The sequence below is a fragment of the Phalacrocorax carbo genome, chromosome 9 (assembly GCF_963921805.1).
Source record: "Phalacrocorax carbo chromosome 9, bPhaCar2.1, whole genome shotgun sequence".
Lineage (NCBI taxonomy): Eukaryota > Metazoa > Chordata > Aves > Suliformes > Phalacrocoracidae > Phalacrocorax > Phalacrocorax carbo.
Genome location: NC_087521.1, coordinates 18775861 through 18790558, shown reverse-complemented (window position 1 = coordinate 18790558; position 14698 = coordinate 18775861). Strand labels below are relative to the sequence as shown.

The window sequence follows — 14698 nt, the reverse complement described above, 5'->3', positions numbered from 1 at the left end:
CTTCTCGGAGGATATCTAGTCTCAGTTAGATCGTGTTGCTCAAGATGTTGTCCAGTGGGATTTTGACATTGCAGGGATGGACATCCCTCAGCCTCTCGCGGTGGTCTGTTCCAGTGCATGCTGTATTTTGTGTTTTGGTTTGGTCCAGAGTTGCCTGCTCAGGCAAGGTAGCTTCCTGCTGTACCTGGTCATTTTCTTGCTTGTGGGATGAGCCGTACACGTGCTTTAATGAGCTTGTCTTTGACTGACCAGCTGTCCTGTGCTCTTTTGTCCTTCAGCGTCCCTTGTGAGCCTGCCTGCCAGTTCCCCAGAGAAGCCATACTTTGCTCTCCTGCTGTCCAATGTAATTTCCTGTTTGCCTTCCTTACTTCCCTTAGTTTTCCTGTCCCGCATAAATGCTCACTGATAACATCTCTGAGTTGCCACAACAGGGTCAGGGACTGTTTGCAAATAAAGAGTAAGTTTAATAATGGTTTAGCTGGAGGACCTTATATATGTGTTATTGCTTATGTGGAAGTAATGTCTGCTTTTGATATTAAATGTCTCTCCATTTCTCTAAGTTTTCAATAACCCATAGCCTTAGCCAGGGTTTTAAAACCTTTATTTCTAGGTAGCAAGGCTTTAATATATTTTATCTAATATCGCAATATTAACTTTTTTTCATCATTGAAATGCCTCTTTTTCAGATTACATATTTCAGTCTGTGGTATTATAATAAGCAGAATCAGCGCAGATGGGTAGATTTGGACAAGCCTCTGAAAAAGCAGCTGGACAAATATGCTTTGGAGCCAACTGTGTATTTTGGAGTAGTGTTCTATGTGCCTACTGTTTCTCAGCTTCAGCAGGAGATTACCAGGTAAGCTTCATAGATGTGTCTATAATTTTGCTTTCAGTGTTCTGATATGTATGGTTTATTTAAAAATTGTCTGCTTTCCCATCCCCCATCTCTATAGAAATGGCAATTACTACTTTAGGCAGAATTTATGTTCAAACTGTGTATTTATTTCCCTGTTGCATATTTAAAATATGTGATAAACTAAGCAAACAACTAACTTTTTGGTGATCTTAGGAATCTATTCAAACCTGTTTTCAGTAATAGGCATACTTGCATGATCAGACTTTTAATTGTTTTAGTCCCTTTGTGTTTGTCTTTCTTTTTTTTTGTTTGTTTGTTTTGAAGAGCCATATGTTGCTTTCATGGATGTCCATCCTGCACAAAGTGCACACAGATTTGATTCAGCTACACTTTCCTTTATTTTCCTTTCCGTCCTTTCTGTACTTTGAGTACAATACATTGGCAAACTACAGGCTAAGCTTGACTTGTAATTTTTTTGTGTGTCACTGGGCAATGAAGATGGATGTTAGCTTTGATATTGTATTTCCATTTCTGCTGTGAATCTGGGGAACATCACATAATGATGACTGCAGGGGAAAAGTAAAATGGAGCATATATCTGGCCAATTATTCCTGTGGGTGTATGCATTGGCCTCTAATGTCTTAATGTATATAGTTATACTGATTTAATTATTATTTTTAACAGGCAAATGAGTACAAAACCAGTAACTGGATTACAAACATATATTTGTTATTTCAGAAACATCTGCTTGCATTAATTAACCTGTTTAACCTGGTGACTTCCAGTTGGCCCTGCTTTGAGTGGGAAGGTTAACCAGATGGTCACTCAGAGGTCCTTTCCAGCTTGATTTATTCTGTGGTTACATGAAACTGTCTTTATATACTCTGGTGCTAAAGCACCTTGCTAGAGACCTTTCCCACTAATTGTGGTGTGAAAGCTTTTCAGGGAGATAAGCCTATTAGTGCAGATACTGGTGCTGTAATGTATTGCTCAGTGCCTGGTAGCTCTAGTTTTTGTTCCATGTGTAACTTCTGTAAAATTATTTTCTTTCTGAAAACTCTGAAGTTTCAGGCTTTTTCTCAGCAATTTTACTGTCTTAAAAATTCATTCTTTTTTTTTCTTTTTTTTTTTTTTTAATAAAGCTTTGGTTCAGATTCTGTGCTTGTTGGTGTACTAGGATGCATTAGAGTAAAATAAATGTCATGGTGTTGCATTGAATAGCTAAATTGCCTGAAAAACCTTGAATATTCTTCTCTGGCATTTATTTAAAGAACGTTATGTTTATGCTGGAGCTTTCACAGCAATTTTGCAGTGTACTGCCACGTAGAAAGCAGGAGTTTATGTGCCAAACTTATACTCAAGTCCTACAGGATGGTACTTGTTTTGATGTATGACAGTGAGTCTGGATTAGTTTCAGAAATCTCTGGATTTTTTTTCATGCCTTTTCAATATAAATGAGATTGAGTGTGTTTAAGCAAATTATATGTTTAACGTATACCAGGAAATGGAAATGCGATAGACAAAAGAGATGGTATTTGTACTATCACGAGGTAGTGTCAAGATTCTTTGTCTGTATGTTTACTTTTAATAGCAGTTCTGCTGCTTGACTGGGAAGATTTATTTCCTCAAATACCTTGATATGCGGTGGATTTTTCCTTTCCTTTTCTTTAAGGCCTGGGTTTAGTCCCAGCTATTTTGGCGTGTGTTGTGTAAGGATGTTATCTGCTGTCATATGACATACCACTTTTCTGTAGTAGGATCCAGAAGAGTCTAAACAATATTTATAAAATGTCACTGTATTTAACAGACTGCTAAATAGTGAAGGAACGGAGCTGTCTGTTAGTGTGATAAAAATTTTTGTGGAGTTACCTGACCTTTCTAATCACTGAATGAATTGCAGCACATATTTCCATGTGCTCAGTATTAAAGTCGCTATACAAGTTAATATACAATAGGAGGAAGTTATGAAGCTTTTAAAGCCAGACTTATAGAAAACAAATGCCCTTCTTGGCGAAGTATGTATAGCTATAATGTAATTTTTGAGTTTTGATGTGTTTGGCCCTCAAGATAGGGTGTTCCATGGATGGCTGAAAGGGACAGAAGAATTCAAGAAAATAGTGGTTAAGACTGTGGACAAATGGTACAGCTAGTAGTGGTTGCATGTACAAGAGATGACCCAGGAAAAGGCCAGAATAAAAGGAAAAAATTGTGCCTTGAAAGTGAGAACAAAATGTATTCAGAAGTTATAATGCAGAAATGAAAGTCACTGTTGTGATTGAGGGGATGTGCAATGTTAGATCTGTTGGAAGAGAACGCAGCAATACAGCAGCAGTGTACTGAACATTGTAAAGAGGAGGTAAGAATATTAAGGAAGAAGTAAAAATAAAAATATGAAGGAAATAGAAATAGAAATTGTGGACATTCTTTTTTTTAAGAGGTAGCAGTATTTGATTCTGCAGTGTTACGTGAAAGCTAAGGGAGGAGTTAACAAAGACCATGAAATAGTGGGTCTGAATGATGAGGAAGACTACCCTTCACACAAACTGGGGAATGCAGAGAGGAATGGGAAATGCAGGCATGTTCATCTGCACTGTCTTTAAGTTAAGCGGCCCATGTTAGCTTTTTCTTTTTTTCCCATGTAGGTATCAGTATTACTTGCAATTAAAGAAAGATATCTTGGAGGGTAACATTCCTTGCACACTGGAACAAGCAATACATCTGGCTGGTTTAGCTGTTCAGGGTAAGTATGGCAGTTGTGCTAATTAGCTAATGTTGCATTAGAAACTTTTGGTGATATACTTTCTGTTGCATGTTTTCTATTTATTGCTCAAACACCCAATACAGTAAGTTATGAAAGGCTTGTTCCTTAGAACTTCATCACATGGGCTGAGGAGGGGGAACAGTGGGATGAGTGGCCCCAAACTTGCTGGTATTTCTGTGCAGTCCTCAGAGGTGTACCTGGGTATCTAACACACATTTTCAGGAGTTGGATTTGAATTAGACACTGGAGTTCCTTTGGGGACAAAGGCTTTAGTCGTCTGCTTATATCAACAGACCTTTCATCTGTTTCTGTTAATGAAGACTCTTTATTCTGACATGGTAACAAGAGAGAAAGACATGTTCTAATAAATAAGCAAATCTGAATGTACAGTAGCAAATATCCTAACACCTAAGATTATTTCAAGTTAGTGTGTGTGACTGGTAACAATTCCTATGTTCAAATTGCTCCTGAAGACCCATTTCTGTGATACCTGTATGGAAATGGCTGCTTTGTTTTTCCTAACTGGGGCCAGATTGGATAGAGTATACCAGAGAACCACCAGTCCTAAGTCTGTCTGCACTGATCATGTCTGGTGTTCCCTGTTAACATGTTTGTTCAATCTCAAATCTCTCAAAATACAAGTTTTTAATGGCAACAGCTTTGTTTAGTGTGCTTGTATATTTCTTCACCGTGAATGCCGCTCCAGTATATCTAACAGGAATTGTAAATCTGCCAAGATTGAAAGGGTCTTAGTCATTGGCAGTACGTGCAACTTAAGTTGTTTGTTTGTTTGTTTTTTAATTGTATGTGTTGATAGTATCACATTAAAGATGATTATTATGTTTTTTGAAAATGTGGTTGTCATTGTTTGGGGTAGGGTGAAGTGTTTTAGTGCCTTGTTTATATAACAGTGAATCTGTTTAATCCAAGCCAGGATTTAATGGTCTTCAACTGACAAAACCTTGCTTTGTTATTTTCATATCTTTGGACAGTATAAATGTCTCTCTACTCAGTGAGTTGTTTACAGAAATCTTTCAATACAATCCTCTTTCCAGATGGAAAATATTTATCCTTTTAGGTTTCACATTCCTTTTTCAGTCTTGTATAAGAGAGAAACTATATGTGTTGATAATGCAGTGAAAAACACAACTCAGAAAAAATGCAGGTTCTAAATTTGTGTGCTCCAATGACTGAAGTAGCTTATACCAGGTAGGTTAGTTAATTTTAGCTGGTGAACAAACAGAAGCAGTTGTTTGCTGTTTTGAGTGAACTGGTTTCAAGAATGATCTGTATTTGAAATAATTACAATAGGCTAATTCTAACCACTGCTTTATTTCAAGTGCCATGGTGGTATAGCATGTCGCAAGTTCTCCCCTTTCATCATAAATAACTTGCATGTTAATTGTTAATGCTTAATACAGATTTGGTTCCTAAACACCTCTAAAATTATACTAATATGGACGAGCATCTGTGGTAATGTAAATAGGATCTGTATACTTGGGGATTGTGTTTATATTTTTGGGAGCAGCCATTCCGTACAGACTGCTGTTCCACAGTTTCTCCTGTGAGACTGGTATGTAACCTTTCCAATTTAGATTGTTTTGTTCCTCCTCTTTGAAACATTGGCCAGTTTTTTCCTGGAAACAGAAAAAGAGGCAAATTCCTTGGAGTTCCCTCTGGCATGATGTAAAATCAAAACTTTTTAAAATCAAAACTGTTATCAAGTCCCTTCTAAGCATGCCCCTGAGTCTAGGAAGGCTTCTATGTCCCACGTTCTGCACGTCTGGGTGCAGGGAGCTGTAGAAGGCTTGAGAGCAAAGGGTAGTCTGGCTGCTCTGTGCGGTGTTTGGGTCCGGCTGCAAGTTCAAGCAGTCTGCCAGCGCTATACTGCAAGTAATTAGGTATTGGACAGGAGGGGGTAAAGAAGTTGGAGCCAGACTCTTCTCAGGCAATGGGCACAAATTGAAACGCAGGAAATTTCATCTAAATGTAATAAAAGTTTTCTGTTGTGAGAGTGGTGAGACACTGGAACAGGTTGCCCAGAGGAGATGTAAAGTCTCCATACTCTGTACTCAAAACTTGACCAGAAGAGGCTCTGAGACAATCTGCTGTAGCTGACCCTGCTTAGCGTTAGATGTCTAGAGGCCCCTTCCAACCTCAACCATTCTGTGATTAAAAAACCAAACAAGTAAAAACCCAAGGAACTAAGGAACTTGGAGCAACACCCTGATTGTTTCATTGTCTCGTCTCCTTTCCTATCCACAAGGATAGGAACAAGGTAGAAAGATGGGATGTGTTTTTACTTTTCTTCATCATAAACATTACTGGTTAGTTTGTTCCGTTGTGTTACTTTCAGATCATAGTTCAATACATTGGAGATTTCCTGCTGCAATTAATTGGGTATTGTTTTTGGTTTTGTTACAAATGTTTGAATCCAATAAATTTTTTATTTTTTAGCTGATTTTGGAGACTATGATCAGTATGAATCTCAAGAGTTTCTACAAAGATTTGCTTTGTTTCCAGTGGTAAGTACTCACTTTAAATAGTTAAATTTATCAATTTAAGAATTTGAATTTATATCTTTTAGATTGGCAAATGCAAATCATTGTTAAAGACTCCATGATCCGTCTAGCTTACTGCTCCCCAGATTGTCAAATTCAGTAAAGGTTTTCTTTGAGACTGGATTGAGATATGATACCTTATATTACACAGAAACAAAGACGTTGCAAGATCTTTTCAATTTTATTGTATATTACACTGAAAAGAAGGTTGGGGTGGAGATCGGAAAGTGAATAAAACTACTTCAAAACAAAGTTTGTGCTTTCTGTTTTTGTTTGTGTGCATGTTACAGCATGTAAGCTCCAAGACTGGAGTGGTGGGTTGATTCACTTGTTTAAAGAAACTATAACCATTTGAATTTGATTTTGTAGATTTTTTTGTTTTGTTTTTGTTTTATTCTATAAATGCTATATTACCTTAAGGGTTGGCTACAAGAGGAAAAAATATTGGAAGAAGCGACACAGAAAGTTGCCTTGCTACATCAGAAGTACAGGTAACATTTCTAAAACTCTCTATTGCTTAATTTTTATGTGATTGCCTCAGTAGCTCAGGAAGTGGGAATCTCAGAAGACAGTTGGAATAATTTTATCTCCCATTTAAATGAGTTTTTGACTGATACATTAAAATTACAAGAACTTTTGCTGAATGTAAGTGAAAAGCAAACAGAATGATGTTAAAATCAATAAAAGGATTCTGCTTGAAAATTAAGAATACTGGACATGGTTAAAAAGTGTGACTTCACCTGTATAATGTTTCAGAAACTTTTAAATGTGAAGTTGTGACCCCAGTAAGGATGTTTTTTGATAAACAACACTGGCAGATGCTGAGGGCAGTAGAAACATAGAGACAGTTGCTGTTCCAGAATGCTTATGATCTTACATAAAAGGTAGCTAATATGCAGTAGTCCAAGACAAAGGAAAGTTCTCTGTCAGTTCATCAGTGAAAAATGTTTGTGACTATGTGAGAAATACTGTTATTTCTTCCTGTATTGTTTTAAAACAACAGTTTGAAAATTTCAAATCCATTTATCTTTGAAATGCTTTCATAACAAGATTGCATGGTTAAGGTTCAGCAAAGAAAACTTAATCTGCATGACATTAGGGAAAAGTGAAGAAACAAAGAGATTGATGATTGAAAGAGACATAAGAATGACCATGACAGGATATTGCAGGTAGAGATAATGTCTTTTATGAGATCAGCTGAGGTAAGTAGGGAAAAACAAGCTTTTAATCTCTGTGACACTACTGCAAGTCAGTGAGAAAACTCTCTTTGCCAGTTGGTCTAATTAGAAAAAAATATTATCTTTACCTACAGATCTTGTCCTCATGTTTTCAAACCATTGCAGTTAAAACTCTCTCAGCATTTAGAAAACAATATTCTTTCCTGAAATGTGAAGCATCAAATTTCACGATGGTCCTGAACATGTACACTGCAATAGGAGAAATTCAGGTCTTGGAACACATGTGCCACAATAATCATTCTGATTCTGAAGTGAGAAAATATGGTGACAATGATGGAGTTGAGGAAGAATGTGATAATTGTCTTCCATTAGCAGAGATGAGAATTTTAACTGGTCTTTGTCGCCATTTACCCCTAGAGATGCTTGAGAGAAAGAAGTTACTAGAGTCAAAGCGTAAAGGCTGAGACAAATATATCAGCCATTGGTACAGATTAAAACATCATGATTTGGTGGATGCCTGGATGTCTTGGGGATGCTTTTCGAGCTTTGACAGTGTCAGTCAGAGTAAAACAAAGATGATATTTTCATATTGACAGTGCTAGCTGGTTGTTGTTTTCATTTGTAGAGGCCTTACTCCTCCTGATGCGGAAATGTTATATATGCAAGAAGTAGAGAGAATGGACGGCTATGGTGAAGAGACCTATCCTGCAAAGGTAAACAGGGCTTTGATCTTTGTCTCAGATGCTTTTTTTGCCTATGTAAATAGGGTTTCTTCCTGCTAAAAATAAATAAAAATGAAAAAACGCACCACCCCTTTCCTCCCACAGAATTGTAGAAGTAGTCACTTCTCATGTAACTTTGCTTTCAAAGGCTTTTTTCTGTATTTGCATAATCTTTTGCAACTTCTTACAGGACAGCCAAGGAAGTGACATATTCATTGGAGCATGTCTTGATGGTATCTTTGTGAAACACAAAAATGGTCGTCCTCCTGTTGTATTTAGGTTAGTATTTTTCTTTCTTAAAATCTCTTTGTTCACTTCACATTTTATATGTGTTCCTCACTAGCATGAATGGCTATTAGATATTCTATGTATTTATTAATTCGATAAACCTGAATATAGTTTTGTAGTCACTCTGCTACAGTGAATACTGAAGTCCACGGGAATTTTTCAACATATTGACTGCAGGATGAATCTCTTTAAGCCAGATTAATTCCAAGTGATGAACATGTAATATACATTCCATTGCAAAACATTTATTGAGTCAAAAAGGAGCAATTCTCTGCACATAGAACATCTTAAGTCCTGAATTGGGCACCTCAATTTATTTAGAAAGATGCAACTGTAAAATTATCCAGGAGTTCCTTTCATATGCTATATATAAAAGAAACAGAGGAGATCCACATGATAACATTTGTTTCATTATTTTGGATTCATACATTGTTTTAGTTTATTATTTAATGTTTTCGTAGTTAAATTGTAGACATAGGCGTGTCTCCACCTTACCTAACAGTTAAAATTCAGTCTTCATGTGAAATGGCCTGGTTCCCATTGACTTCAAGAGGGGTTGCTTGAGCATCTTTGGACAGAATTTGGAATAAATTTTTAAAAATACGTATCAAGATATTTTTTTTTTTAAATTAATCTTAGCAATCTGTAGTTACTGTTAGAGCAAGAAAGGCTTTATTCCTAGTGAACTTTAATCTTCTATAATTTAATTTTTGGCTGAATATGAGCAGACTCTTGAAATCCTGTGGTCCAGCAGTTACTGGAACTTGTGAATTTCTGGGGTTAGAGAAGGTAGCAACTGTGCTTCTTTCTGTTAGTGGTTTTGTTTAACAGAATTTATAAATTCAGTACTGTTAACTGCCCTTCACAAAAATCTTTATCTCTGCTGCTAATAGGAGAGCTGATGCCAAGTTCTTTTTAGTTGTGTAGAGCAGTAGAAGTGCCCTACTCTGCTTTCTTGTGGAATGAAGCAACCACAGCTCCGCTATCTGACTTTCCGAGTACACCAGGGAGAGGAATAAAGCTTTGTCCATGCATTTCACATAATTTCCCAAAGAATTGTGGATGCAGTAAACATAAGAAAAAAGTTGCACATTGGAGAGCATCAAAGTATGCATATTCCAATTTCAGGATGCAGTTTTCTACTCTATTGCTTATTTGTTGTATGACTATGGGCAGTTCTAGTGGGGATAGATACATCATGGTATTTGGGTGGCAAAAAAGCATAGACAAATGACCCACTGGTACAATTTACAAAGGCTGGGTTATGCTTCAGATTGGTTCAAGTAATTTCATATTTGTGTCCATAAATGCCTATGAACCAAGGCCTTAAATATGAGGGGTCTTTGTTCTACACCAAAATGGGGCCATTAATATTTCTCTACCTCACACATGATGGAGAGTAGCTATAGAAAATGCTGTCAGCGGAAGCAGTATAAATACCTTTAGAGGGAGTCCTGTATGTAGGTCATGCTTTTTCCCTGTGTTTGTGCACTGCAGAATATTCTTTTAATAAATCAGTGATATTCACTGATCAGCTTTATTCACACTAACATAATGCTAATGGATCTAACTACATTTATATTTAACAAGAAGTTGAATAAATATATGGTATTATATTTCTTGCAATTTAACTTCTTCTCATTTGTCAATATGCAAAAAAGTTCTAGAAAATATGTATAATAATGCCTTAATGGCTTTGTTTAGTCTAGATTTTTTTTCCTATAATGTATTTGTTGCTTTCAAGCAGTATGAACATTAGACAAATTTATCAGTAAATTATAAATTCGATATTTTAAAAAAAATCCTTGAAAGAATTTCAAGTGGAAGACAAGTAATAAACTTATTACTGTACATGTAGTGCATCTTCAAAAGAGTTACACACATATTTTCCTTTCAGCAGTCATTTAATAGATGTAGAAGTGATGGTCTGCCACTTGTTCATATAGACTGATGAACTTTTTATTTATCCATATTTGTGGTGGTTGTTCTTTTCTTCAGTTGCATTTTCTATGGTTTGAAAATCAAAGCTTTTCAGTCATGTTCTGTCTCTTTTCTGCAGGTGGCATGATATTGCCAATATGTCCCACAACAAATCCTTTTTTGCATTAGAGCTGGCAAACAAAGAAGAGACAATCCAATTCCAAACTGTGAGTAGATTTTTACTTTTATTTTTTGACTAAGGCATCACTAATTAAGACTGCTAATTCAACTCAAAGGATAAAAACTACATTTTATATATTTAGCAACTTTGAAGTGTATGAGTGAGTTGAAAGTAATAATGCTGTCTCTGGCTAGCTTTCTATGGGAAGGCATTAAAAATGTGACCTTTTATGTTGAGTGCATCGGCAAGTTTGGTTCAGGTGGTCATAAACATTTTCACCCATCCCAGTAAAATTTCTAGTATGTTTTTTGACTTCTAAATCAGAGATGAACATCGTGTTAGAACTTTGCTGGAAAGGGCCACGGCGTTTCTTGCAGAATTGATTTTATGTAATATCTACCAGTTGCCTTTATCAAGAAGGCAGCTGTTGATAATCTTGTGGCATGATATATATATTGTAAATTGTGTTAGTGTTATAGCTGACAAGAGTGGCTTCATTAAAAGGCTTCTGCTTCCGTAGATCTAACAAAATTGTTAGGCTAGACTGCAAGTTCAGGCCCACAAACTATGGTTTTAGGGAAAACTGGTGACAGTAATGAAGTTATATTAAAATGAAATTGGTCAATGCTAATTTAATCTTGAAAATTTCAGTGGCTTGTCTGAAAGCAAGTGAAGGGTATGCATATTTGGCCTAATATGCAAATTTTGTTTTTGTGTTTTGGCAGGAAGATATGGAAACAGCAAAATATGTGTGGAGAATGTGTGTGGCTAGACACAAATTTTACAGACTGAATAAATGCAGCCTGTAAGTAGAATACAATAGCAGAACTCTTGGTGCCCTTGAAGCTTCCATTGGGAAGTGAAATCTTTTATAACCTGCGGTGTCTTTATTGTCCTTTTAGATGGTAGTAATTGACAACTTGGGTTTTTTTTCCTTAATCTTTTTTTGAGAAAATACTTAACACCAGTTTCTCAAACATATTCTGCTTTATAACAGAGGACAATATTAAACACTGAAATCTTACCAAAAGTAATCGTGTTTGGCCCCTGCTGCTGCATCTCAGGGCTGTGACAGACTTCAGTTGCTTTTGGGGGCTACTATTACTAGAATGTTTGTGAGCTACTGGAATCACTGGGATTTTGGCCTGGGTTTGGGTGAACTGCTCTGAAAGGACACTCTAGAAGCCTTTAAAAGGGCGGGAAGTGTATGTAAAGCACTCCTGAAATGTGCTGGATTGACAGCTAAGAGGTATGTGGTCTTTGGGATATCCATGGAATCTGTATAGCTCAAGTAGCACCAGTGCAAAGTAAATTTAATACAATTCATCAAATTAAATTTAAATGGGCTGGTCTCCAACTTGTAAATCAAGGGCTGGAATTTGAGCTACTCCACTGATACAGCTTTCCTTCAGTTAAGTTACTTCAGTCGAAGAACAGAGAGCTAGACACAGTGAATAGTCTGTCATAAAAAAACATGATTCCCAAATGTTCTATTCCTCTCCTTTGTACATGAGAAGATAGTTATGGAGGGGTTGGTCCAAAATTTGCTGAGGCCAGTGGAAAGATAATGGAATATTTTTGTACCACAGATGACTTGCTAGTGTGTTTAATACTGATCTGTTTTAGAAGAGTAACATTAATGTGGAATAGAGTAGACCTCATGCCTCTAAGCTTGTAAACCTAGCTGCCTCTTGAGAAGGATAAGAAATATCGGTAGAAGTAATGCATTTGTGGGACTTGCGCATTGCTATCTGAATAATGTCAGTTCTGTAGTTCTGTATTGAGTGTCAGTCTCCAGGTTTACTTATTTTAACACTTTCACTTCAACATGGTCTTATTAATAAGTAAAGTCCTCAAAACAACTCTTGTGGTTATCTGTGCTCTGAGATTCCCTGTCATCTGGTCCTGCTGCTGAAAGCTGTCTTATGCATGCCTGTATTAAGTTCAGATCTTTTTGTCTTTATCTGTACATACCTTGTCTTTAGAGACTCCCTGGACTCTCCACCTGAGGAGGGCTCTCAGAAATCTTCCCTCATTCTTTCCCTTCCACGCTTTCCAATCCTTTCTCGTCCTTCACTTCCCAAAGGGTGAGCTGAAAAACCATCTTTCTTTCTGAAATCTGGCAATTCCTGCATTTGTATTATTCTGCTGTCTTTTGACGTCTGTGTTGCGGCAAGATGCAGAGTACAGGTGCAGCGTAGGGTGGGGAAAAAGGAGCTTAAGGTTTCTGAACCTTACATCCTGGAGGCAATCCAACAAGTCATGAAAACTTATTATCATTAGCTTGAACGTTAGAACACAGAAATGTGCATGTAGTTTAATCATGTTTTCCAGTTCCTGTAACGTCTGTAACATTCCATTCTGTAAAAAATTTTGTGTCTGGTCTTGTAGAACAGTTAATTTACAGTGTGAGATTTTATACGGGGTTCAAATTTGGCATTAGTCCTCAACTACTCCAGTGCTTTTTCTGCCCTGTTGCAGTGCTTCAGGGATGTATTCTTTTTATGCTTTATAGAAAAGAGGCAAAGAAATAACTGAGGGATTTTGATCCTGGTTTTGTGATTCTGCTCATACTGTCTGCGATGGTGATTTACACACAGAGCTCTTTCCTTTTGAGACTGTTGGGGAGGACTTTTTAACACAAGGCCTGGCTCCAAGAAATGTAGAGTGATTTTTATCTGAACTGGGGAGCAATTTCCAAGATTTGAAATAGGTCTTGGTGTTGTTAAGAATTATTTCTCACCAGAAAATTTCTTCTGTAGACAAACACAACCTGTTGCAGTGAATCCTGTTAGAAGGAGGTCTTCATCCAGGATGTCTATGGTAAGGACAGCAAATAGTTTTATATTTGCATTTTTAGGGATTTAAATTGACTTTGAATCAGTCATTAGTTTCTTTCAGTGAAATTAAATGAGCAGTGAAAAAGATAAGCTTAGTATGTGAGGAACTGTTTCTGACTTGTAGAAAAAGCTGCTATGTGATTTCTGAATAATTGCAGTAAAAAACATTTTAAACACTTCTATTTTTAGTTTGATTGCTCTGTCTCTAGGAGACTCATCTAGGAGATTTAGGAGACTCTTCTAGATGTCCTAGATGTCAGATGGCAAGATACAGTCTTGGGTTGGTGGTGTGTGGTTTCGGGGTTTGTTTGTTGGTTTTTGGGTTGGTTTTTTTTTGTAAATTATTTCATGTCTGACCTCATAGGAGAAATTTACATTGCAGATTTAGAGAAATGGTTTAAGACTAAGGTTTTGTGTATGTGTAGTATACATTATATATATTTTAGATATATAATATTACACATTATATATAAAAACATCTTCAAGAAGTTTTAAAAGTAAATTGAGTTTTTAACTAACAATAAGATTCTTGCTTTCTTAGCCCAAGCCTCAGCCTTATATGATGCCTCCACCACCTCAGCTACATTACAATGGTCATTATACTGAACCATATGCATCCTCCCAAGGTAAGTTCGTTAAATCCAAGGCCACACTACACAATTTCAGAAGGTAAAAACTGTCATTTATATTTACAGCTGCTTTAGGTAGAGAGCTGAGTAAGTTCATAAGGTGAATATGGGACAGGTTTGTACTACAACACTCACTGAAGCTCTTGCTGCTACTCTAGGTGTATAGGCTAATATGAAATAGAATCATAGAACCATAGAATAATTTCGGTTGGAGAAGACTTTTGAGATCATCAAGTCCAACTGTTAACCTAACACTGCCAAGTCCACCACTAACCCATGTCCCTAAGCACCACATCTACACATCTTTAAAATACCTCCAGGGATGGGGGCTCAGCCACTTCCCTGGACAGCCTGTTCCAATGTTTGACAACCCTTTCGGTGAAGAAATTTTTCCTAATATCCAGTCTAAACCTCCCCTGGTGCACCTTGAGGCCATTTCTTGGTTCATGTACCAAACTGGTACGTTATGGCATTGTGAGATCCTTGTCAGTATTGATCTTAATAGCTACAAAGAGTAACTGAGCCCCCAGACAATTCAGACAATTAAAAAAAAATATAATTATTAAACCCAGGATGCAGGAAGAGAGAAGTTTCTCTCAGAGCTTGCTAGACTACAAAGTAGTAGGGAATAAAAAGGCTAAATGAATTCTGCAAGTTACGGAATTGGTATACATTTGATTGAAAAAAGGAAAGAAAAAACCCAAGCGAAACCTAATTAGAATTCTCAAAGGATGCACACTCCTAATCTAAACAGTTTACAGT

General features: G+C 36.7%; 1 protein-coding gene across 5 annotated transcripts in view; it reads left to right on the top strand.

The window, feature by feature from the left end:
* The window catches only part of PTPN21 (protein tyrosine phosphatase non-receptor type 21), a 47538-nt gene that overhangs the window by 14913 nt on the left and 17927 nt on the right, over positions 1 to 14698 (top strand). For all 5 annotated transcript variants that reach the window (XM_064460534.1, XM_064460532.1, XM_064460530.1 and 2 more), the window contains 10 exons: positions 687 to 856; positions 3499 to 3596; positions 6075 to 6142; positions 6599 to 6669; positions 7982 to 8069; positions 8269 to 8357; positions 10426 to 10513; positions 11193 to 11272; positions 13230 to 13290; positions 13849 to 13933. In XM_064460534.1, coding sequence (XP_064316604.1) covers positions 687 to 856; positions 3499 to 3596; positions 6075 to 6142; positions 6599 to 6669; positions 7982 to 8069; positions 8269 to 8357; positions 10426 to 10513; positions 11193 to 11272; positions 13230 to 13290; positions 13849 to 13933 — 898 coding nt within the window. The remainder of the gene's footprint in view (positions 1 to 686; positions 857 to 3498; positions 3597 to 6074; positions 6143 to 6598; positions 6670 to 7981; positions 8070 to 8268; positions 8358 to 10425; positions 10514 to 11192; positions 11273 to 13229; positions 13291 to 13848; positions 13934 to 14698) is intronic.